The 27,354-nt window shown below is 37.0% G+C and overlaps 1 protein-coding gene across 1 annotated transcript in view; it reads right to left on the reverse strand.

The window, feature by feature from the left end:
• ADGRA3 (adhesion G protein-coupled receptor A3) overlaps positions 1-26,889 on the reverse strand; it is a gene marked incomplete at its 5' end in the record, with an annotated part of 52,382 nt that extends 25,493 nt beyond the window's left edge. Inside the window, 7 exons of the mRNA XM_083861316.1 lie at positions 911-1,124; positions 2,038-2,198; positions 3,619-3,690; positions 4,599-4,670; positions 5,975-6,046; positions 12,968-13,039; positions 26,621-26,889. Of these exons, the coding sequence (XP_083717442.1) occupies positions 911-1,124; positions 2,038-2,198; positions 3,619-3,690; positions 4,599-4,670; positions 5,975-6,046; positions 12,968-13,039; positions 26,621-26,889 (932 nt within the window). The remainder of the gene's footprint in view (positions 1-910; positions 1,125-2,037; positions 2,199-3,618; positions 3,691-4,598; positions 4,671-5,974; positions 6,047-12,967; positions 13,040-26,620) is intronic.
• Between the last annotated feature and the right edge of the window lie 465 nt (positions 26,890-27,354).

Genomic DNA, 27,354 nt, shown 5'->3' on the forward strand with positions numbered 1-27,354 from the left:
GAAACATGAAATAAACAAATAAAATCAAACACTCTTGCAATAACATTTATATAAGCTTTTACCAAAAGATGAATTAAGTACAGAAAGACAGTGGAAGAAACACCAAATTACATACAGTCATGAGTGATCTTATAAAACCAGAGCTATTTACATCTCAATGTAGCATAATTAACAGAGAAATATTTATTATTCTTTGGGCTCTCAATTTTGCCAAGGTTGGAAACAAAAAGAACAGCCAAGTCCATAGACTTGAGACAGAACTGATGAGAAGTCCAAATTCCCCAATGTTATCATTGCTATTCAAGACAAAATTTTTAGTTGTTTAGAAAGGCCAAATTAAAATAAATTTCCAAATGCATAATTTGTTATAAGCATTGAAGCTCTAATTTACTAATACAATTACAGGATATATAACCACTCTGTAGATGCTGAGTAAGTCAACAATCTGCTGCAGGCAGAATAAATTACACTTATAGATCTCTGCTGGAGAACAATATTAGCAACTGTGATGTGCTTAAAAGGAAGAGTAAAGAATCCATGAGCAATTCAGTTAAATGCCTTGTTTTCAACATTTTCATCATTTTAACATTCCATGAAAATGAATGTATCCTACCACAAGCTTATTTTAAACAAATTCATTGGGTGAAACTTGCAAAAAATTAAAAGCCAACTGCAACTTCCTCTAATTCTATTCTAAGGATGTAGGTTTGACCTAGTAAATCTCTAGACCTCCTTCCTACAACTTTATTATTAATAGGAGATGTGTGAAGATTAGTTCCCTACTAGGGATTTCTCTGTGTACATGTTCACTTAGGGAGGATATGAGAAGGCCTTACTGGTTATGGAAATAGTCACTAAATCAGAGCAGAAAGTAAGAAGCAAGAAGTACATTTTCTCACTATGGATTCACCTTGCAATCAGCGAGCAGTTATGAATCATGTTTTTTTCAACAAAAATACCCTGGGACTCATCAGTTTCCACTATCTTCCCATCCTGATACCACAAGACTTGCATGTCTTGATCAATATAAGAAGCCATACATTGGAAGGGTAGACTGTCTCCTTCAAAGACCACCTGACGATGAGATGGAGTCATATAGAAAGACGGTAATTCAAGTGGTGGTTCTAGAATTGAAGACATAAAACCACAATTAATAGTCAGAATCTGTTATACATCTAGTTTTCAAAAGAGGAGAAAAAGACACTAAATGAGTGTAGTGTAATTATTCATATATCAACATAAAGTTGCATCTGGCAAGATGATTATAAAATGCATTTAATGCATCGAATATTGAAAAATACAAATTATGATCATATTCTTTTTCAAAATGTGTATTCCTTTAATGTAATATATTTCAAGACTCTTTTGCTAGCCCACATCTAAAAGAGTAGAAAAAGTGGAAAACACAATTTTGAAGGAAAAATCTAATTATGCATTTTAGTTCTTCCAAATTTTTCACTAGGACTCAAAATCACTCAAAAAACATATGAGGTTATTTTTATCGTTGGAATAATTCCAATATAAAAAAAGAAGTTCAGCAAGTTGGTCATGGTTTTGTCGCAGAAAGAATAGAATAGAAGAATAGAATAGAATAGAAGAATAGAAGTGGCACGCAGGAAAGAAATTCATAAAATGAAGATCTTTTAACTTGAAATTTGGGGTTAGTATAATTCACATATCTGAAATCAGATAGCTAGGCCTAGGAAAGAAATTATCAGTTTCTGATTCCTCTTGTGATGTTTAGGTAAAGATCTCTGAAAAATACAGTTTAGCAGAAAAAAGGAGTTTATCAAGAGAGTTACTTATCCTTTTTTTCTACAAACATCCACCATCATCAATTTATTTATTATTTATTTCCAAAAGCAAGAAATAATGAATCCCAACTAAAGATCAACCATTGAAAAGGAGTAATAATTATCACTGTCATCTAAGTGCTGAATTTTAGGGAAATGAAATAAAGCAAAAAAGTCTGTTCACTAATATTAACAGAACATGGGATGCATTAGAAAACAAGTATCAGTTGTCTGGAGTGCTTACCACAGGTGAGAAGCTCCTGTTTCACACCAGTCACTGTCTGTGACTGAAGTGACTTGGGATAGGCACATTTAGTCTCACGTACAGTTATATTTCTTTCCTTTAACCACTGATGCATCCACAGTATGTTGCAATCACAAAGAAGATAATCAGTCTGAAATTCTCTGCAACAAAACACAGGCATTTACAGTGACAAACTGCAGAATTCCAAGGTCTGAAAGCTTAACTGACATTAACTGTTGTACAATGCCTCTCATTGTCACAGACACAAAGGCAACAAGCAAAGTCTAGACTACAGTGGAGTTGCCCACCTCTACCTACTGGAATATACTCTATCTTCTGCAATTCAAACTATCATAACAATAGGACCTACTCCCTGAGAAAAGGATTCCTCTCCAGAAATATGAGGAATATCTAATACCAGTACAGGAATAAAATTCTAGTAATTTCTTTCATGGAGACTGTTCATGCTACTTTAGATGAGCAATAACAAAGAATTGTGTGAATATGCACCATCATAACCTAAGAAGACACTTCATTGCTTCACTGTAGTGATCAAATGCTTTAGCAGTAAAATCAACAGAAATAAAAATAGCTCCTCAACTCTATCTCTTTTCAGAGGCACTCTTCACACAATTTTATTCTGCTCCACATGAAAATCATAAGGCTTTTAAATGTATCACAGTCTTCTCTATATAATTCAGAACTTTCTAGTAAAAAGGCATACCAAATTTCCATAGATGTTTGCTGAAGTCAGCTAAATTAAGGGATTGATTAATGAATTAATTTTATCTGTTCAGGAATTAATATTTTATCTGTTTCAAAATAGAAAAAAAATGGAGCAAAACATATGGCTATGTCTATGCTCGTTTTTACCTCTAATGTAAACGTTTTCTTTCTGCAGATGTCTAGAGGATAACATAACATCACAGGCTGAACACTACAAACACTAAATCAACATTCCTAGGAAACCCCATTTGGTGTTTGTTCACACAAATTCCTCCAGATAGTCATAATTTTAATGGCAACTGTTATATCCAGATTCTTTTGTCACATCTGTGGTGTTGTTGGACAGCAACCGTTATGCAGACAATTAAAATATCCAGAATAACACCTTATGAACAATTAAAGGGATGGAGGAGGGAAAGAAACATTCTCCTTTATAAATATAAACAAGAAAATAACTCAGTGTCAAGCTCAGAAACCAAAGCTTTTGAAAAGTCCCAGTAGAGTGAGCCAACTGTCATGACTACCAGGGAAAAGCATAAACTAATCATCAGCACTCTTTTTTTTTTTCATTTACTGTCCTTCTTACACAAGATAACAACTCATGAAACCAAGAGAGAGCAAAATAACATGAGGTTGAAATTTACCCACTGTTATGTGTAAAAAAACTATACTGTTACGGAGGACTAAGATCTTTCTTAGAAGTATTTGGTCCCTTTGATATAAAGGTATAAAATGCTATTTATTTACTATAAATTAATAAATAATACATATAGAATAAAACTTTTGGAAGCCCAGATGAGTAAACAGCTTTTTTTTGTTCAGAATCACGTAGGACTAGATGCAGCAAGTACTTACAGAGACTTTAGCGAACCAAGATGATCAAATGTTCCCTGTGTAAGTGTAGAAAACAGATTTCCAGAAAGATTCCTGAGAAATAAAAGTATTATGATCATTGAACCCATCCTCAGACAAGTGACACGTGAAATAAAAAAAACCCTTTCTTCAATAACTCTATGTTTAAAAGTTACAAGGTACTATTATGACACTGCCATAGTTCACAAGACTGTAAGAATAATAATCTAGCCTCAATAGCCTAGCAAAAATCTCCAAATAAACTGTTCTCTAATACTCCTGGTTTAGTTAAAGAATTTTATGATTAGAAAAAAAAAAAGAAACACAGAGACTTTACTTTTATTTAAAGCAATAACTGACAGATGTTGAGCACAATTTTCAAGAAGTGTAAAATTAATTTTGTTGTTCACAGTGAACTGATGTCTTCCTATTAACATGCTCTAAGAAGCATGTTCAATCTATCGGAATTTTTTAAAAATATTATCCATACCACCTTCTATATACCAGCAAAAGCACTGTGTGTAAGAAACTAACAACCAGGGCAAAGAAATATTTTATAATCTTCCATGTTGTCCTCTTAAAGTAAATGAAGAACTTCAAAACATGCAAGACAGCCAGCAAAAGAGACTGATACCAATGCCACTGTAGAAGGCGTGGACACTGAAAGAGTCTATAACGCTGAAACGTTTTTTAAAGAAAATATTTTGTATAGTTTCCTAGTCTGCCTTCCAGCTACAGATTCTAAGCAACTGGAAAACTGTTGCAAGGCCAACGGATCACTGAATAGTGTGGTTTGGGCTGGCCCCAACACTTGTTTTTAGGCTTGCTACTTGAGTAACAAACCACAACCATAGGCACTGGCTGTCTTTCAAGAGCACACTTAAATAAACTACTCCTCTTGAAACAAAGAATGTTAACTTACATAAGGCTAAACTTAAGTGTATTTGTATAGCATTATACTATATTACACAAATTATACTTACAATCTAATAAGGTTTACCAGTCCTCTAAATATATCTGCATTCAGGCAGCCTATTCGGTTATTAGTTAAATCTCTATAAATAGAAAAAAAGGAAGAATAGGAACAAACTGGTTTATTTCCAAATAACTTACGGTCTGCTAACAGAAGCTTTTGAACAAAAATTCATGAGTAACAGATTGCACCACATGTATATTTCTTTTTCAGGAAAACCCACAATGTACTGCTATATGGTTGTATACACATGCACAGACTCCTTAATCCATCTCTTGAGTAATTATAGTTTATCCATATGCAATGCAACAAGTCTAGATTCATCAATAAATTCCCATAAATAGGCTTGGCTTACATTCCTACACAGTATGTTTTCAAATTTCTGCAGTATTTATGTATGTTTGTGTACAAATATATATATATATATATGCAAAGAGTACATAACTTAATTTTTTAACATGTTAGAGACCTATAATAAGGCATTTATTATACATAAATAAGACCACTTCTATAATTATACTTCAATAAATACTTAAAAGCTATATATTTTTCAGTATAGGTCTTGAATCAAATTGCCAAAAATTCTTAAAGTAATAAAAATTAAGCTTGCAAGTAATAATGACCCAGAATTGGTCCTTCAGTTTTATTTCTAAGGTTTTCAGAAGTGAAATTACAAAAACACTTTCCTTTTGAGTGAGCCAGATCATCTGATCAGCTACAAATGAACATACATACTCCAAAAATCTAAGAAATAAATAGGGTGGAGGAGGTAGTAGCAAAATCACTAAGACTTAGAAGCTGTAATAATAATACAAAAATCTGAAGAGTTGTTAAAAAAATATAAAAGCAATAATGCTGTGTTTTTGTTTTTCAAGTTTCAGCTGGTACAGAACTTTTACAGCACAAATCCCCCAAAAATATGTCAACGGGAATGTTGGCAAAACCTTCAATAAAGCACCATTACCAGTGCTGTAACTTCAGTGTAGTATTAATAGCAAAAGAAGCTAACGTTCCACTGTGACCTTTGGAAAATAAAAATCATGAGTTTAACATTCAACAAAACAAGACTTGATGGAATCAAAGCTCTGAACAAATGTCCACCCAAGTGATGTTTCAAACCACTAAAACACAAAAAGAAAGGAATAATTCTGAAAGGACTGTCAGAACAAGGGAGGCTGCCAAGCCACTAGCAGCGGATGTTATTCAGTCTAAGATGAAAGCAGACTTTGTTTCCTACGTGTGTGTATGTATATATTTAGACAGCATATATGTATCCAACTTTTTAATATATAATAACTTTGCTTTCTAGACTTCCAGAAGGCTTACTCTCTTTGAGGAGTTTTTTGTTTGTTTAGTTTACACTGACTAGCCAGATACACTACTTACAGTCTTTTCAACGATGAAAGCCCCAGAAAAGCTCCTGGATCTATGGTACTAATAAGATTGTTCTTAAGATCCCTGTGGAGAAAAATTAAGACACAGCATTTATCATAAATTGTACTTTAAAGCAGAGATATTCCTAAAGATACATGTAACTTGCCTCAATTTGCTTGAGAACCTAAAAAAAAAAAAAACCCCAACCAAAGCCAACCCCCACCAAGAACAACCAACCAACCCCCCAAAAAACCTACAACAAAATATCAAACAAAAAGCCCAACAATACACTTTTACCTTCTCTAACATAGCATGCTTCAAAATTGGAAAAATCTAGATTTTAACTACAAGGAGGAACAGAAACAACATGTGTATCCCATTAAACATTTTATCAGTTTGTATCACATGAAATGGTATAGAGTCAAAGATACTTTGTCACAGTGTGAACAGGTTATAGCTATGCAGGATGAGACATTTGCTTATTACACAGTACGACAGGGTCTAGCACAATGTTGTCTTCCGTAGCCTATCCCATTTTCAATACTTCATTAGTGCCCAACATCTACCAAAAAAGGCAAAATATGATCTTAAAAATACACCAAAGACCCAACACTGAAAATTTCCACTTATGTTGATGGCACAAAAGCAAAGCCCTAGTTGAAAATCCCAAATACACCTGGTGAAAAAATTTCAGAGCAAACTTCTTAGGTTTCCAGAGATTGTAAAGAGAAATGTAAAGTACCATTAAATTAAACTGCTTTATTAACTGTACAAGTGATATAAGAGTTTTAACTCCTAACTTGAGATATTTTGCAGATACAGCTTAATTTCAAAGGTCACAGAAAGCAGCTAACAGCACCTGTACAGTTTCAAACAAACTTTATCACTGCACAAATGCTAAAATTACTTCCACCTCCCTAGTCACACTAGATTTTTACTACTATCTGAAATTTCACAGGTGCTCAATACTATATGTAAAGCTTCTCACTCCTTCATAATATCCAAACATTCTACATTTGAAAAGAAAAATAGTACTTTCATTCAAAAGCAGTGTTTGAATCTGTAAGAGTAGAAAAAGATCTCCTACATCTACCACAATATTAATAATCCTGCCTGAAAGAGAACTGTACAAGAGGATTACATCTACCATCACATAGATATACATGAGTCAAAATACAATTCATCCCAAGATTTTACATTTTCTGCAGACAGATAAAGAAAACATGGCACAACAGACAGCATCATGGCACATGGATCACACCTGAATGCTTTTACCTAAACATTTTAAATACTTGAAATACATTTAAATCACCTTGCAGTAAATTAATTTTCATATACATACTTAACTTTATTTTCTTCCCTTGCTATGGTGGCAGAAACTGCCAAGTACTTCCAGTACAGCAGTATCAGGAGCCTGAAGAACTGGCTCTTTCAGCAGGTATATAAACACCATGGTATACCACATCATGACAAATCTGAGACTAATGAAAGATATTCATCACTCATGTATCATCAGTCTTTGAAGTAGGGAAGAAAAACTCTACTTACTCTTCATATTTCAAATTTTGATTTAAAATCAGGTAACTCCCACTTAAAATCTCACTGCTGAAACCACTGAGGGAGAAAAACTTTGACAACATGCCTTGGAAATCCACTAGTCTTGACTATCAGGAAGCTTTAATTTCATTCCATAAATTCGAAGAGCTGATACCGCTCTTTCATAAATCCACCACAATATATTCAATGAATGTCCTAAGTGTTAAGACTTTTCTCAATCTGCAACTACAACAGCCTGAGGAGTCTCCAGTTGAGGTTTTTTAGCCTTCCCTGTAGTAGTCCTTGGGTAGGCACTAGCTGTATACCAACCTACCAAAAAATATTTCCAGAGGAAAACTGTGAAACAAAAGAGATACCAAAAGATCTCAAAATTAACAGTGCTGACGTGTTTAGCAGCTCTTCAGAAACAGTGGAACACGTTAATACAACATAGGCTGGTACAACTACCAGCATTGTATCATGTAGGACAGTCTTGAAATGAAGAAATTAACAGTGGTGGTTAAACAGACTTGTATTTCTCACATACAAGGGAGGTGGGGGAGACAACTTCACTAGAAAGTTGTGTTTGGCTTTAAAATTTTTGTTGCTTTTAACACCTATGAATACATTTATTTAAACTATATTTTAGTTTTAGCAACAGGAAATGAATCATTTCAGATGTTGATTTTTCTTTGGCAAAGCTCAACCAACAAAATATATAAATAGATACTTATTTGTCCAAATGGAAGAAAATCTCTCCAAAAGAAAAAGCATTTGAATCAGGGTAGCATCTTTTATATTATAGTAACTTTATCTTCCACCTATCAAGAATCCTTTGGAAAACAAAACAAAACAAAACAAAACAAGGAAAACAAACAAAAAAGCTCCAAACAAATCCCTCCCTCCCAAAATCCCACCCCTCCCCCCTGTAAATCCCCAAGCAACCTACAACAACAACAACAACAAAAAATCCACTCCCACAGCAAAACAAAGCACAAGCCAGGAAGTAGAGCAATCTTTCTTACACTGAGAATCTATTAATAGATTCTCAATTTTCTCCTAAATCTAAATAACACTGTAAATAAGGGTACCCCATATTCATCAGTGAAGGCCACTAACAGATGTCAGGATAGTAGAAAAACTTAGGTTTCAAGGGATGTGTTGAGCTCAGTCATGTACTCCAAATTCTGGCTCAAATTACAACTAAATAAGATCGACTGCCCCACTGTCACATCCAATAAAGGCCTGAAAACCTCACAGCATGCAGATTTCACCATCACACAACTCTGTTTAACAGTTCTCATGACAGAAGATTCTGTTGTGTCAAACTGGAACAGCCATAATTAAGTGGACAAATAGCAACTCACCAACAAAAAAATTTTTGTGCCTTACGTTCTTGTTAAGATGTGAAAAGTATCTTAATGAAAGATTCCTTATTTTTTATTATGGTTTGCTATGTAAAAAAACCCCCAACCTTTAATTTTAGTACACTTTGTAATGAAACATTTCAGTAGCCAGTTATGTATGATTTAAAAGTGCATGTATACAAACTTAAAATTTACTGCTTTCTGTCTCAGCACAAGGAAGACTCTCTTAATTATTAACAAAGGCACAAACAAACTATGCCTATATATACACATGACATGTATACATTATTAAGTTTTCTTAACTACCACTGGATAAATTATCTTTTTTTCCTTAACACTACTTGAAAATAAATGTCAGATGGGAAACATAATAACTACCATGGACTCTTCCTATATGAAATGCTTTTACAAAAGGGAAATAAAGGAAGAAATTACAGAAATAGGCTATACATTACACACATTACAAAGTCAGCCTATCTTTTCATTAGCTCTCTGGGGTATAGATTTTATGCAGGCAAATCAAACAAATGCTTATGACAGAATTTTTACATTTCCCAGTATCACTCAAATGGTCAGGTTGGAAGGCACTCCAGTGGGTCATTTGGTCCAACCTCCCCGTCACATGCTGTCATCCCAGAGCACACGGCATAGATTGCATCCAGGTGGTCGTTGAGTACCTCCAGTGTGGGAGATACTCCTGGGCAACCTGTTCCATCTGCAGCCACCTGCACAATAAAGAAGTTCTTCCTCATGTTCAGGTGAAACTTTCTGGGCATCAGTTTCTGCCTCTTGTCCTGTTGCTTGGCAGCACTAAGCAGAGCCTGGCTCCATCCTCCTGGCACCCTCCCTTCAGATACTGACAGACGTTGATGAGCTCCCCTCCCAGCTGTGTCTTCTCGAGGCTGAACAGGCCCAGCTCCCTCAGCCTGTCCTTGCAACAGGGATGCTCCAGTCCCTTTATCACCTTTGTCACCTTCCTCTGGACCTGCTCCAGTGGCTCCATGTCTCTCTTGTACTGAGGAGCCCAGAACTGGACACAGCACTCCAGATGAGCTTCACTAGGGCTGAGTAGAGGAGCAGGATCACCTCCCTCAATCTGCTCTCAATGCTCTCTCTAATGCACCCCAGGGAACCATTGGCCCTCTTGGCCACAGGGGCACTGCTGGCTCATGGACACTTGGTGTCCACCAGAATCCCCAGGTCCTTCTCTACAGAGCTGCTCCCCAGCAGGTCAGTGCCCAGCCTGGGCTGGTGTGTGGGGTTACTGTTCCTCTGGTGTGAGATCCTTTGCAATTGCCTTTGTTGAATTTCAAATTAATAGGAAAACATAATGGAGATTAAAATACTTAGCATCTTTTTGTATAGACACTTTTATTACCACTTAAGACAATTAAAATCTTTGACCTGATTACTCTTATTTGCATACTTTTTTCCTGTAAGAGTAGATGTAGACATAGCTAGTCATTTTCTACACTAATTAACATACATTTCACTTTCCAGTAAAATTAAACTTTTATTTTGGTAAATTTATCAGCCTCTTTACAAAATAATGCATTAGCAAATTCACATTATCATAAATTAACACATCTGTAAGTTTTATTACTTATTAAAACTATGACGTATTATGGCTACCTGAGGCCACCATTTTTAATGCACTTCCTCATTGTTTTATTTGCTCCTTCTATGCCCCAAAACTGTATCCCTTTCAATAGTAACAGAGAAGAATTATCAGATGGGGATGAGGTTGAGTGATATCATGCTTGAGTAAAACAAGAACTTAAAGTGCAACAAGTTGCCAGCTGCAGATACCGTGTCCCCAAATTTACTACAAAAAATAATAAAATGACAGAAACCATTTTAAAAAATCTACATTTTCATTAAAAAAATTCAAGAACTAAACAGGAGAAACAAATTTAGTATGTTAACAGATGAATTATAAATTTGTCACTATTGATTAAAATTCAATCAATTATTATGCAAATACATGTTCCTGAATGTTCTTTTGATTTATTGTTCTAAAGGTTTATTTACATATATCAACACATATATTCTCTACCTGAAAATCACTAAGATGAAATGGCATATGTTTTTCCTATGAAGTGTAGCACCACAAGGAATAAACAAACAAGCATGAAACGCATACAGAATTTGTCCCCTAGTAAGAAGTAAAGTGACAATCATACGGTCTGAATTAACTATTTAAATACTAAAAATTTATTTGTTATCTCCGTTTAATCTCTTAAATTAAATGTGGGGAAAGGAACTTATCTACAAAGCAAAAAACACTCATAAGGAAACAAGGAGAAGCATGAGTAGTAAAACAAAATTAAAATAAGCAAAAAATGTAAAAAAATGCATTTTTCAAGGCATGTAAGTTATCTCAATGAACATCATGAATATAATTTGAAACTACTTAACATAGTATGAATGTTTATAATAGTTACTGTGACTTTCAACTTTTCATTTTACTATTTTCATTTTACTATTGATTATCTATTGAAGTCTGAAAAACTATTTTCATTACAATAGTAGTTTCTGTCCAAGGTCACAAAACATTTAAAGGGGAAAAATTTACTTTTACTATGGTTAAATATCGATGGCTTTTAAACAAGTCTTGCACATATAAGAGGAAAAAAAAAAAAAAAGAAAGAAACTAGTGTATATTAATAACTAGTGTAATATTAATAACTAGTGTAGCACACTAGTTATCTCTCCATTTATAATGAAGACACCTGGTCATTATCAATCTTTCGTTGATGCATTAACTCCTACAACAGTGCACAATAAAGAGTGTTCTCATTATGATGAGACCACCATACCCTCTAAAACACTGCTATCCCAGCTCACTTTAAATGCTCAAAACGTGACGCCAGCCTTGCAGCTGTCTCTTCCTTTTCATGAAAGAGAATATTAAAATAACCTAAAATCCCTTACAAATGACAGGAGTTAAGTGAAAGCTGCATTCTTATGATTTAAAAAAAAATTAGAATTTGGATTCATGAAGAAAACTTCAATCATTATCTCAAACTAACTAGAGTTTCAAGTATTTCCTGTCTGAAAATTGTAATGAGTTTCAACAAACAACAACCACCAGCAGATGTCTTTATTACCTAAGCAAATGCCAGGACTGCTGATAACCTTGCTTCTTTGGCACAGCAACTTACTTTTACAATAAAGCTCATCCGCCAGTGAAAAGATGCTTTCTTCTGGTATGTGGGAGAGGGAATGGTAGAAGTGTTTGAATTTATTTAGGTCAGGTGACTAGGATTAGAGCCTTTGAGTTTTAGAGGAAGAATAAAATACTTTTAATCCCCTGAAGCCAAAAGTCGTTTGGAACTCTTCCTAGATGCTGTGAGATGATTATGAAACTGGCTACTTTCCCAGTCAAATGGCCTAGAAAAATCCTTATCTCTAAAGTTTATGCTTGCTCCCAGGTAGATCAACCTGCCAATCCTGACCTTCTACCAGCTGGAAAAAAGCTGACTGTAAGAGAAGCTACAATGCTGCTTCTTATCTCATATGTAATGTATCATCTGTAAAGGAAAGTGAAAACGGGAGGCAAAAGATATCCAAGAAGTTGCTCCCATCAGACTCACTCCCATCCCCTGCACATTAGGCATATACCAAAGCTGTGAAGTAAGCAGTAAAACTCTTAAATAAATGTCAACAACAAATCTTTAATAAATCCACTCTCTCTTAGGGGCTCTAATACATCTGCCTCCCCTACAAATATACTTTGCAACTGTTCAATAAATGGTTTGACACTTAAGAAATTAAAGAAGTAATTTTCTTTACAACATACTGTTTGCATAAAGAAACAACCAACAAAGAAAATTCAGCCATCATAGCATTCTAGTAAACTTCCCACTGAAATTGCCCTCTCACCTGTAGGTGAGATGATCTCTTTTTCCTGTTACATGCCATTCATACTACTGAATAATTCATATTAAGAGAACACTTAGCTATGTTAACACCTCAATCACAAAAAAATACATCAAAATAAAGAACGGGATCCCTTAAGACACTCTGTTCTCAGAATTCTTAATGAAACAGTGTATCACTTAATTTTTAAAGTGAAAGTAACTTTTCAAGAAGTACTTACAATCTTTCAAGAAGGTGTAATCCAAAGAAGGAACCATTCTTCAACTCTGTTATTTTATTGTTACTCAAAATCCTGTAAACAAAATCAAAGAACAATATATTATAAGGCTGGTAACAAAAATTTCTGCTGCAGCTTACACTTCTTTGTAACTCTTTTTGTTTAACAGCCCGCGTATCAAAGTACAATGCCAAGCTCATTGTCTTGAGGTGCATGCAACAGCACTGCTTAGATATTGTGAAGGAGAAAAAGAAGATTTTGTTATGTCATATGTTTTAAGTACCATGCAAGCTTACAAATATAACATCTGAAAGGAAGCACACACATCTAGGATTATCCCAGTAAGACTCAAGAACTAGTGCAGCAGAAACAAAGTATTAAAGAACCAATCAGTACATTCAGCATTCTTGTCCTCTGCACCCATTTTGTTTTTCCAGACCAAGTAGCATATTGCCTGCTTCCCATTTCCTCTGCTCTCCTTTTTAGCCATGCACACACACTTCCCCCAGACTGTACAACCTTTCCCAGCCACCCTTCACACATTCACCCTACTCCTCAATGCAATCTTTTTAAAACATCAGCAAATAAGCCCAGCAAGCACTCCTCTGTCCTTCTCTTACAGGACAACACAATGACAAATTCCTTCTGCCATTGAAATAACTGGATCAGGTCTATCTTGCCAAGCACCTATCCTCCAACCACAGCCATCTGCACAGATCACAGCAGATAGTAATTATTCTCAAGGTAGGAATTTCTTTGTATGCTTGGTATTTCCTTACTTAGAAGGGCCTGCTTTCTATACAATCACATAGTTCTCTGTTGGAAAAAAAATAAAAAAAAAAAACCCAAAAAACACAACCAAAAACCCAGAAAACACACCAAACAACAACAACCAAAAAACAGCCAAATCCCCTTTTTTACTATGTGCAATTATGTAAAAAAACTAGATGTCTATTTGCATAGGTAAAATCCATATTTTACTTAATTGTTCTTTACACAAAAGGCATTTGTGGCACCTTAATAATTTCTGAGTTCTTTCCAGCTTTATTAGACTAAAAAAATTATGAGGTAAGACCAGCAGAAATGAAATAGTACTCAATACACAGATAGGCCACAAATCTACATACTGGAATAATGATGTTCTGTTTCCTACAATTTCCCTAGCAATTCTTAACATATAATCTGCCTTTATCACTTGTGCTAAGAATTTACAATTTCTGGTCAGCTCAATGCCCATCATCTTATATAAGACAGGAGTGGTTTTGTCCCCAATACATTTATCACTTTTTTACAATGTGCTGCTGCTGCCATTTTATTGCCCAATTACTTTTACAAACTTCTTCCAAAATTCTTCACTTTATCCTCATCCCTATTACATCAATCAACTCACTCAACTATGTCAAGCCCTCACTCACACAGTTTTACAGGTCATTAGGAAATAAGTTGTGCGTTACAGGTCTCTGTGACTCCACTCCACTCTGAGAAGGATTTACTTCCACACCCTCTTCCTATCCTTTAGCAAGTCAGCTGCTGATCTGATCATCCTCCATTTAAGACTGACGTACTTTTTTCATCAAATGCCTTTGGCAAAGGACAGACACACCTTTTAGAAAAGCATGTTTCATTACAACATCTGGATCAACCTTGTAAATATTCTGCTGATTCTGAAGAACTCCAAAGGACTGTGAGGAAGATCTTCTCATTACCTAAGATGTAAATTTTTCATGGTACCTTTATGTTTATCCAGGTATCCAATATATTTATTGTAAACTCTACTGATTTGTTCAACATGAACATCAGACTTGGAACCATGAAGATGGTAATGCACTCATAAAAGTGAGCATTTGCTATCCTCCAGTCCTCAAAAATCATGTTCATTCCAGGCAAGACTTCAGAAATTTCATCCCTGAGTTTTTCTAAAAGCTCTTCAGTCACACCATCTTGTCCTGGAAATTTATTCATTCTGTTAGATTGTTCCACAACTTCTGCTACAGTCACTTCAATTTCAGACAGATCTCTATCAAATGCATCCTTCATACCCAACATGTATCCTCACTTCTTCACCTATACCAACTGCATCTTCAGGCTGGATAGCTACTTCTGCACTTAAAGGTGCCACTATGAGATTTTTTTCCAGTCCAGTTTCTGTTGTCCTTTACAACAGCCAGAAACCAAACACACACACACACATATCCCCCTCTTTCCTCCAGTGCATAAAATTTACTATGTAATGACAAGGGTTAATACTTCAAAACACACAATGAATAAGACAAAAGCAAAATATAGATATAGCAATCTATGAAAACAGCATCATTTTGACACAGCTGTATATTACACTACACAATTTTCTTCTCTAGGTTTCTCAAAGATTACCTTAAGTCTCTGTAGTTTAGCCAAACACTGAAGAGGCATTTTTTTTATTCAAAAATTTCTGGCTCTTACAGGTTTCCACCTAAATATTAAGTATTATTTTTAAAAATGGTAGGTACTGGATTCATTCAATAAACCAGAAAAAGTACACCCTTACTTCAACATCCTTCCTCGTTTCAGAAATGTATGCATGAAGAAAAATAGTAATAATATAGAAAGAAGTAAATGAAGGTGCTTATAAAAAATCATTAATAGTTAATGCAAACTGAACATAAGGGATAACAGCAGCAGGAAGAAAAAAAATTCACACCAATTCCAGACTTCTGGAGAAATTAAGGAAAAAAGCCATGATGTTCACAAGCAAATGTTGATCTAAGTCAACACAAGCAAGCAAATTATAATTCTCAGTAGCACAGAAATTAACTTATATCTTAGTTACAATTTACTTCATCTTAAGATTTACTGCTATTTACCTGTATTTTTTCCAGCAAAAGAAGTTATTCAAAATGGAGCTGGAACCACTTCAAAAGTAGCTATAACTGACTGAACTAAATTTAAATTAAATAAAAATAACAGTTCTGTAAGAAAAAAAAAAAAAAAGAGTTTTCAGACATTGCCCATAAAATAACAGGCCTAACGTAGATGCCTTTGAATATCTGGGTACAAGGTAAATTTCTCTTGAGTGTGATTTACAAATTACAGTCAGACTGATTTAGTATTTTCTCTGCAGAGGCTGTTAGTTGCTCAACCATAAAGGTTTAGTGCAATCAATGATAGATTTTACAACACTCCATATAACCTAAAACACTTTATCACCGAAAAATGTTGTGTAATCTTAAAAAAATGCAGTTTAAAACTTGCTATTAATATATAGTCTATACATTATTTGAAGTATTAAGAGATGTGGCACAAGAAGACAAAACATAATAAAGCATTCACCTCAAAGTAGATGTTTTATAGTCACTTTCATGGTTTCTGTGCATTAATGTACAAAATGATAGACTATTATGTACCACTTAGGCAGAGGGTATTATTTGTGATCAATAATAATTCTAAGTTACTAGTTTAAGACCATAATTTTTCCAAAGAGGCAAGTAATTCTGAAAATACACTAACTTTTCTCTTTAGACTTTTTAATGATGGAAAATAGTAGAGAGCTACCATTGAGATGAGAGCTGCACTCATCCCCATCTTATTCAAGTCTTTAACAAATGACTTTGAAACATAAATGATGTGACTGAAGATTTCATGACGAGGTTTCCACAGCCCAACATCACTGTTGCTCCATATTTCCTATGAGCTCCATATGAGACTTTTGTTTGCTTTTCTTTTAAATAATCAACAAAACTTGATTGGAACAAACACATTTTGCATGTCCAATATTATATATCAGAAAATAAAGCGTGGAACTAATGCAGCCAATGATAGTTTCCTCTGTTAAAAAAATGGCCATGGGAATTAACACAAAAAAACCTGGAAGAACAAGCAGCTGAAAAGTAGGTTCTAGAAAGAACTATGGACATCTCAAGCCACCTTACAAGAAAGCATTTCCCTCTTCCTCTGAGCAGAAGAGCTGTAGAGATACCAAGAGGTGATCTGAAACAATGTACCTCAAGAAAAGAAATTACCAATCCCCTCAAATTCCCCCAACTCTCCCCAGCTTTTCACCTATTCTAAGAACATTGCTGAAATGCTTCTTTGTTGAATATGGCTAGGATCAAAAAGCCCATTTTCCATTTTGCTGCATAAACTGGCAGACAACTTTGGCAAAACTGAAAAGAAACTCAGCTATGACTCTTAACTTATTGGCAAGACCTTTAGCAGTAGATGTCCAGCATGCAAAACATAAACGCAGTCCATCCTAAAATCTGTCCTTTGTACTACAAGGAATTTTAGGAAGAGATACTAAAGGTGATGTATTAACTTTTCTTTCTTGTAGAGGGGGGAAAAACAATGGCTGGATCCATTTTTACCATTAGAATGAGGTAATAAGCAGTATGTAGAAAAAGTTTTGTTCTATGAAATAATTTTGGATTGTCAGCTATAAAACAACTATTGCTAAGACAGCAGTCACCTAGACAGTAATTCATAATGCATCTCCTAACATCACCAGTGAATCCTAACCCAGAGGATATTATGAAAACACACACACATCCATTAACACTATTACCAAACAGTCAAAATGGCCACCAAGAAGCCTGTATGAAGCCTGGGCGATAGTGTAACTATTGGCTGAACACTGAAGTAGCTGCCAAAACACATTTTAAAAGACTCAAATGGAGAGCCAGGAAATAGATAATGAATCAGATCAATTCATGGTGACTGCATACTCGAAGAACTGGGAAAGTGGCCACCAGGAAAAGTCAGATTAAAATAACCATCTGCTAACAACCAAGAAAAATGCTTTGTGCTGAAAGCCATGAACATGGAAAAAGAAACACATTTCACTAAGTTTATCTTGTAGAAACTGCTATTTAACAAGTATATAAACCCAGTATTTTTCAACAGTTAGTATTTTGCCTTCTAGTGAGCTACTGGTGACAAAGGGAAAAACTCAGACTGAACAGAACAAAAACAATACTTGCTTAAAAGCAACTCTGAAATGAAAGCAGTCATAAGTTTTATACAGAGAAAGAATTATGAATCATTCCAAAACTCTAACAAAAGGAGACAGTATTTTCCAATTCAACAAAAACATTATAACTGAAGAAGCTTAGCAATGAAAAATTTGCAAAATAGAAGTTTGCAACAGATAGAAGATTTACTGCAATAATTCATTATTATGCATATTAAACAATATTAAAATTGTAAACTAAACCTCTCAGAAGTAATGAAATTACAGAATTAAAATTGCCTATTTATACTGCTCCATTTTTAACTGGCAATGTGCTAAATTTATATAATCTAATGAGGAATCTTTATTTTTCCTACACAAGCCCTGGATCATTCAAGCAGCGATGCTCACTATGCAGTGCCATTAAAGAATTTTTTTTCTTGATATTCAGTATGCAGCAACACACTTTATTGCTTTTCATTAAAAACAAACCATTCTTAAGGACAGAAATTATTTCTAGTGAAATACAGTGCCAGTCACTGGAGCAACACAGCAATTTTTCAATTTAAAAGTCCAAATAAAAATCACCCTAGAAAGGGACAGAACTGAGGGACAAAATAGAATGCAAGAATGAGTACCAGTGTTGCTGAAAATAATACTAATTTCAAAATAAATTCTTGTGAAATTACAAAATGACCAACCAAATTTTTCTTTCTTTCTTTCTTGTATTTATCCCAGGTTCAAAAGCCTACCAAAGAGGAAATTCAGAGGACACAGCTACTCCCGATTTCTTCCAACACTAACTCTGCGTTGCCATTTCTAAAGCAAATAAAAAGTACTGGAAGTCTAACCTTTGTGACCACTTCATTTTAGGAAGCTTCCTCCAAGTTCTCTCCCCTTGGTTATATCTGTAGCGCCTACATTATTTTAAGATATCATTATTAACTTTTTCTGTAATAACTGTCTTGTTTTACTACCTTCTGCTCCCTCCTGATTTTCCCATAAGCCACCGGCTGTATACTTTTTTAGGATTCTCACTGATTTGCAGTTCAGTGCAAGTTTACCTGACCCCAAAAACTCCATACATACAAGCACAAAAGTAACTTGCTTCACACAAAACACTGCACACAAATGCCTTGCCAGCCAGTCCTAACTTTAGCTGCTACAGGAAATAAATTAATAAATTCTCTGTGTGATATCACAGTAGTACTAATCAGAGCACAGACTGTCACACCCAGTCTCACATGCATTCACATTTCCTATCAGGTATACCTGCTCTCTAGAAAGTGCTTTGTCTAGACATGTTAACAAGCACTTCCTGTCAGCTGCTGGCACACAAAGATACATTTACAAAAATTTATATCCTAATCCTACAGAAGTAAACAGTTTTTAGATAGCTTAGCTCCCTGAACTGACTAGGCATGGAGCCAGACAAATGCTAGTACTGCAGCCAGGGAGGGAGGGAAAAAACCCACAAACATCCACACAGCAACAGACTGGGAGGTGAAGGTATGAACACACCGGCTCCAGTTTAGGCTACAGTTTTACCGACAGCTGGATGCTGATGCAACATTCCCCACTCAGAGGTTGAAATCTTCTCTCCTCAGCCCTTGCATCTCATCAGCCCTGTGTAAGAAGCTGGAAAAGAGGGTTGAAGGGGATCTCCAGCACATCATAAGCCAGGTCACCGCAACCCATAGAAACATCGACGAGCTCATCAGCACACAAGTTTGAGAATTGCTTTAAATTCCTGTTAACGCCAGAGGCTGTTATCCTAAAACATCAGTTCAAGTACTCGAATAAGTTGCACAGAATGTCCGACAGGACACTTTTAGAAAACCTAAGTGTAACTTGCAAAAACTCTGCCTGATACTAAGTTTCAAGGTAAACCATGCTCTATAACAACATGGGTAAACTAATTAGGAGTTCTTGTATCTCATAGAAATAGTTCAAGTGGAAAACAGCACATCATGTGGAAAGCATCAAAAGAACTTTCCTGGACTGTGTTATACCACTACCATTCCTTATATTCCTTACACCATCTTTTCCTACTGGCATAGAGATGTTAATCTTGCTTTTAGTGATTTTGGGGGTAGTTGCTGAATTTCCAAGAATCTTACTGATCTCGCATCAAGCCAGTTTACACTTAGCCTTCAGTACCTTATTTGCTCTGCCTTCATGCCCTCTTAAGTCTTCTGGTTTCCCACCTCCGTAAGTGACATATCCATTCAAAGAAACCCACGCTTCCATCCCAACTCCCAGCAACTTCTTCTGCCTCTTAATCTAGTCTTCCTGCATTTATTCACTCTGTATCTAGACTTCTAACCTCCCCTGAAGCACTTTCTTTCCCTAGATTGAAGTGACAAAGTAAAGGGCACAGACTGTACTCTTACACAAAACACCTGAAGACAGAACTGCCCTCAGCCACCTGGAGTCTGGATGAATCCTAGAACACATTGCCCAGTGCAGATACAACTGTGGAATTAAGGTGCCTATTCCTTAAATGTCTTTCATCGGTCTGCATTCATTATCTTTGGGTTTCATCCTCCTCTAAAAAAGCTCTTAAGGTCAAGTTCCTAATCCAGAAGTGACAACTCTGCAGCCCAGCCAAAACTGGCTGACCAGCTTGGATCATACACACAACCAAAGCAGGGGTTCTGCTCCCTGGGGATCCAAAAGCTCTGCACTGCAGTGCACTGGCATCTGCCTTGCTCCAGGGCAGCCTGGAGATGTGTAGGACAGCGCTGTACCGCACCACCGGACATGCCCTGCAGCAGTGCACAAGGAGAAGCCACAACACAGCGATCCACATAAACAGTAATTAATATGGGATATGATCTCTAGCACACTAGAGCAACAAGACATTGCAGTTTTCACTGCTAAGCACCCAAAGAGTGAACAGAAGGTGAAAAATTAAATTCTCAGCTATTTGCTATGTAAAGACTAGAGACATTTAATAGATATATTAAATATATAATTTAAAAAATATTAAAATTATTTATCTCAAAACAGAACGCAAAACTCACAAAAACATATCTTATGCGACGTTCTTAAATTAAACAGTTTATTATCGCTGATGAAAATAAATGCTCAACTGTTTTTAATCCTCATGAATTAACTAGTAGTACAACAGATGCATTTAAACTGAAGATTCAAAAACTATAGACTGCAATGATGAAGGTAGACTATATAAGGCATTTATGACAAATCCATGAACCTACAACATACCTGGCCCATGCAGAGTACATATGGGAACCATTCAATTCTGAAAAATCTAAATTGCAGCTCATAGTTGCTTTAAAGTACAAAAATAACCACTGAAACGTGAGCAAACTGCAAGCAATGAGACATAAGAAGTTATTCATTCCTCATCACTGCAGCACAAATTCTAGTTGAATTCTTTTACTCTTGGCACTAAATAATTCAATAAAAATTTTCGTATTTTGCAGTTCTGAAGCAAACCCAGGAATACTACTGATCAATAAAAGACAACAGTAAAATAAAAAAGTATTAATTGTGAAGATTAAAATCTGTCTTCCTGAGGCTAGAAACAGCATAACACATTCAACATTTAATAGTCACTCTAGGGCTAATTTAAAGGCAAATGGACACATGAAGAGCATTGCTTATTATATGGGTATCTTCTCAAGAACAAAGGTATTGGGCAATTTTACAATAGTATGGCAGCTCTGAGAATTTAAAAAAAAGTTCCACTACAAAAACTTAAATTTGCTCTCCAGAATTTTGCAGCACTTAGCTCTGTTCTTCTCCCTTATTTTCAACTCAACAGTAACCCATACACAGTCCTGATGCAAAACCTTGTAACAGGCTTGTAACAACTTGTAAGCAGGCTTGTAACAACTGCTACAGTTGTATCTATGGTACAGAAGCCATATTTCTAATTATCTCAAGCATTTCATCAAAACTACAATCATCTATCTCATTGTGAAAGGCACATAAAAGAATTTTAAAATGCTTATACAGAATTGTTTTGAGGGTTTTTTTAATTAAAAAGAAGTATGAATCAATACAATAATTGAATACAAGATTGCATGAAGACTATTGCTAGTTACAAAACCACCGTGTATGTTAAAGTCATTAATGCAGCACTTCATGAAATAGGAAAACACTATTCAATCTTGACAGTGTGTCCCAGTGGACACATATAAACCATGCAACATGATGTCTTCCAAAGCTGAATAATTTTTCAGATAGAACTAAATATTGCAATTTAGAAGAAAACACTGTTCATATTGTGACATCAGAATTTTCTTGCAACACTCAAATATATACAAAAGTGTACACAATAAGAGAATACTACACGCACCCAATATCTTGTAACAAGCTCACAGCCATGAATCCATGTTGGAAAAATACATACAGAAAGGCAAGAAATCAGTTATTTTCTCAACAAGGTAAAAGACAAAAAATCTGATAGCAGTATAAAACACAAGCCTATCAGTAAATGACACACTCATGATTTTTAGGAGTCAGATGTCACTGATAAAAAGGAATGTACATGTACTTGTGAATTACTACACTGTGCCTACAGTTCTCAGGTACAATCTCTGTACTGCCTTGTGTTCATAAGTAAGATGCATTTTGCATTGCCCGTGTATGCAGTGGTCAAAGAAAATTTGACGTCTTAATGGGGATTAGCACCTTGTACCTTCAAAAATATTACCACCGTCCACATTATTAGTACTGAGCACTTTAATAGTCTAAAATTGACTATTCAGAAAACAAAAAAACCACCAAGACCAAACAAACAAACAAAAAAAAAAAACCCAAAACAAACCCAAAAACCAAACAAAAAACACCAAACCAATAGCTATCAAGAGTGCCATCAAGTTAGTAAATACAAATTTACTTTAAAAGAGGCAAGCTTCCAGAGGACATTTACATTGTACCAGTCAGATAATTACAATGTAATCACACATTGCAATACAAGTGGCTTCTTGCAATATCAGTGATACTTTGCTTTGAAACTTTTGAAATTTCAATTTGTGTCATAAATCGAAAAATTGCACAGATATTTGGAAGTCCAAGTAAGTATGTGTATGAGCTTCTTAATGGATGTGGCTTGATGTGATTTATTTAGGAGCTGAACAAAATTTGTAACATTTTAAGATGTTTCCTAACAGCAAAACAGTTAAACATATCTTTGAAAAGCTCTTAACATTAACCCAGGCAAAAGCTCTGGCTTGTAAATCCTAACCCTTTTTTAAGTGCAAACACTGATACTCCTATCCTCCTATGAGGATATGTGCTTAAGCAAAGTTGCTTGCAGAGCAGTAAGCCTCCTGATTCAGAAATGCAATTCTTTACTGAGTACATTTGCTTCTCCTTTGTTTATTTAGATTCCTGTTGTAATAACATGTAACAAATAAATAATATTCTCAACAGATAATAAGCTTCATGGGCTTGTCTTCAGGAGACTTACACATCCTCTTCCAAAAAGCAAAATAATGGCTAATCGCCAACAAGTTCAAACAAGTATCCACCATCATCATTTGAAGTTTGCACCAAGAAACACAACAGCAACAGATATTTTATCTCAGGCGTCTATTACAAGACTATAGTGCATTCCTCCCTTAAATGTGCAACATGGCAATGGTTTCAATAACTACTGAAACAAAGACCATGGCAGACAAACCACAGTTACATTCACCCTGTTTTGCTATCCTGAAACCAAAACCATCTCACCTGTCTGCTTAACCTATAAAGGTCAAAGCCATAGATGGTGTTCATGTAGATACACCCTTAATTTGTATCCAAATCAGTTGTTATTATAAAATGCTACAAAAGAAGTCCCATTCTTAGCTATAAATGAACTTGAATTCACCTTGGAATTTGACCTAAATGCCCCATTAAAGCAACAGCTAGTTCTACCTGGATTGTAAAGGAAAACTAATTTACAGTACTGCCACAAATCCTACACATTACTTACTCTCCCATAAACACATTTCCATACTTTAATACTCCTCTTCCTGTGTCTGCTTTTCTTCCTCAATCATGAATTAACCATGTCTGCTTCTCTTCCTCAGTCATGAAACAAACTTACTTCACCTCCTATCAGTTGAAATTAAATTAGGATTTTTTTTTCTGAATTGTAACTGAAGATTCTCATCATACTGACCTAAATTACTGGGACAATAACATGTTTCATGGCAAACACAGCCCAAAGCATTTTGTAAATGAGTGAGCTTGCCCAACTACTATCATCATTAACCACTAACTACAATGGTGTGCAAGAATGAAGGAACCTGGCCAGCATCTGAAGATGCTACTTGCTTATCCCAATTTCCACTATTTCTCTTATTTTCTCACTTTTTAGAGACTATTGTACTCAAAAGTATTTCACTGGGAAAAAAGAAATGGTAAATGCTAAAGGGACAGTAGCTAATCTGCTGAAAAAGTAGGAGCTTGACCAGTGATAAGGAAGAAATCAGTATTTCCAAAATGTATATAATCACGTCATTTGCATCATACCTAACTCATTCAAAAAACAAGTTATATAAAACTTGTGTTTTCATTGTATTTAAAACCAGTTTGTGCAAAACAGAGTCAACGTAAAAGAAAATTAACTGAATTAAAATGCAGTTGATATACACAACAGTGATCTATTTTCAGCTACATATCTCTGCAGCAATCCAATAATCCAAAAAGATCTAATGGAATTAGTACTTATCTTAATAGATGAATCCCACAAGAATCAAGATTCAAGATAACTCAGGACAGTTTGACTCTAATCAGACAACTATTCACCAAGTGCTCCAATTTTAAGTATCAGCTTGGGGAAAAAAGTCATTTTTGGCAAAAGATTAGGTAACAATTAATCCAGGCACTACTAATGAAGATGTTAGTGAAGTGGCATTTGGCGACAAGCCCCACAGATCACCAACACTTTCTATCCATGCTAACATGGATTCGATAATAATAATTTTAAAAAAACCTCAACAAAAATAACAAAAGAAAACCTCAGAGAGAATGGAAAACCACGCCTCAAGAGCCAACAAACATACAAGATTCTGAACCTGAACACAACAGTTAGGGTCCACTCTCTTGGAAAATGGAGGTCACTGGTTTAATAATCCTTGCCTTGTAATTAAGCAAAATTTTGAAGTGTACGTTCATTAAATTGTATCAACACAGTTATGGTATTTCCCACAAATAACAACGAAAAAATGACATTGTTTCTTGTGTCTACTAACAAGTTCAAACCAGAAAAGTAAAGGTTTCAGAAGTTATGAACTTCAAAAGGTGGTTAATTGACAGCTACTAATTAGTGTATGTAGGTATACTCTACATACTGAAAGAGTATGAAAATCAAGATGAAAGATCAACCATTCTTCCAAATTCTTCTGTCACTGCAATGATGAACAAAGATCCACTCCCAGCAAGGCTTCTGTGTTTGGTATCTGCTTGTCTTTCACAGCAATCATAGCTGTGATTCAAGTTTTTTGAACCAAAACAACCCCACAGTGAACTTCAGCATACCAACCATACTAACATCTACTTATATCAAAATTTTTATGGATAGTACCATACTCATAACATTTAATCAGCGGCAAAGCATCTGAGGCTAACAAAGACTAAAAGATATTTGCTCATCAAACTTCTATTTTTGCCTTGTTTTCTACTTCAGAAACTTCACATAGGAATATCTATAATAATTTCTCTTAAGTAATTTAGAAATATTGTCTGAACCCTTGCAGACTTCCAAGCAAGAACAACTACTTTAGGCTTATTCAGCTCCCATTTTTTCTGCTTTCCCTTTTCTCAGGGGTCCAGGTCCATGCCCCTGCTGGGTTCACACCTCACTAAGACTTCTGGAAGAACACCCTTCCTTGGTGTTTCAGTGCTGTCAGCATTCACAAAAGCAGCAGATTATTATTCTCATGACGGTACATTCTGTACTTTTTAAATGTCGGATTACTGGTAGATCTTCCAAACCTGTGATTTCCAGTTAAGCAGATAAATATCTCAAACTAGATCCCATATTTCAGTTGCTTTTAATTGACTTTCTTGCACACAACCAAGTGGCTGCACTTCAGTCTTGCCACGGTAGCACAGGCACAATAAGCCTCTCTAAAGAAAGGGCAAAGATTCCACTTTTGGGACCATCCACTGATGAGACCCACTGCTGAGCGATCTTGCCCATGGCCAGAGGGACTGGACCAGCTGATCTGGAGATCTCCCTTCCAATCCAAACCATTCTATGAACTTCTTCGCTAGAGTGAAGTGATCCGGTAACGTCTCAGGAAAGAAAACAACTTGCAAAGCCTCTCTTTACATGTGCACAATTATGTCTAAGTAAGTGGCAACACATTTTTTACTTTGGATTAAGTTGCATATCCTGTTTGAAACTTGTTATTCAAATGGCTAAGCAGGGATTGCCTCCGCACAGAAACAGCCCGCCTACTGAGGGATGAAGGAGGGAGAGCTGGGGATGCTGTTCCGCGGGGTGAGCGGGACGGTGCCTCCCCACCGGTGACTTACGGGACACTTCGCCCTCTCCTGAAATTACCATCCCGGGAGACGACCGGAAAACACAAAAGTTCATCCGCTCCCGGGGCTTTCTCCAACAGCAGAGGGGAATCACCCACTTTCCCACTGCCCCCCGCCTCACCCCGTTTTACTTCAGACCGGCGCTCGCACTCACTCCCCCGTCCGCCCCGTCCACGTCGCACCGAGGCGGCCCACCACCCCCCCCCGGGGACGGTACTCACAGGGTGACCGTCCGGTTGGGCAGCGCCTCGGGCGGCAGGACCCGAGCGAGCTCCAGGTTGCTACAAACTACCTTGACCTCGGCCGGGCCGCCGGCCGCCGCTTTGCCGGCGCTCTTGGGACGCCCGTCGTACTTACAGCCCGGCGGCAGCGCGGCCCCGCCGCCGCCCAGCGCGGCCAGCAGCAGCAGCAGCAGCGCGGGCAGGAGCCGCGGCGGGCGGCGGCGGCGGCGCGGCGGGCGGCAGGGAGCGCGGCGGCCCGGGGGCAGCATGGCGGGGCCGTGCGGGACCCTGCTCCGCTCCTGCCGGCGACGGGCGGGAGAGGCCGGAGGGAAGGAGGGGGCTCCGGTCCGCCCCGGCCTAGCCCCGCGGGGGCGGTGCCGCCGCCATGCGGTGCCGCGGGAGCGGCGGGCGGGCGGGAGTAGCGGCGGCCGCGGGCGGCTTTGTGTGTCGCGGGTCGGGCCGAGCGCGGCCGCAGCAGCGCCGCCTCCCGCCGGGGCCGGACCCCGCGGCACCCCGCGCGCCCGCCGGGCCGCGGCCCCACTGCGCAAGCGCCGCGGTGGCGGCCGTGTCCCCGCGCATGCGCGAGGCCGGGCGGGGGCCGCGGCCGGGGGCGCCGGGATGGGGGGTGTGTGTGCCGCCCCTTCCCTCAGGGGGGCTGCCGGGGGTTCTCCCGTCCTGCACGGCCCTGAGGCACTGAGACTCTCCCTGAGCTCTGTCCTCCCCGACAACGAGCT

This window comes from Zosterops lateralis (assembly GCF_965231275.1).
Source record: "Zosterops lateralis genome assembly, chromosome: 5".
In the NCBI taxonomy this organism is placed as follows: Eukaryota; Metazoa; Chordata; class Aves; order Passeriformes; family Zosteropidae; genus Zosterops; species Zosterops lateralis.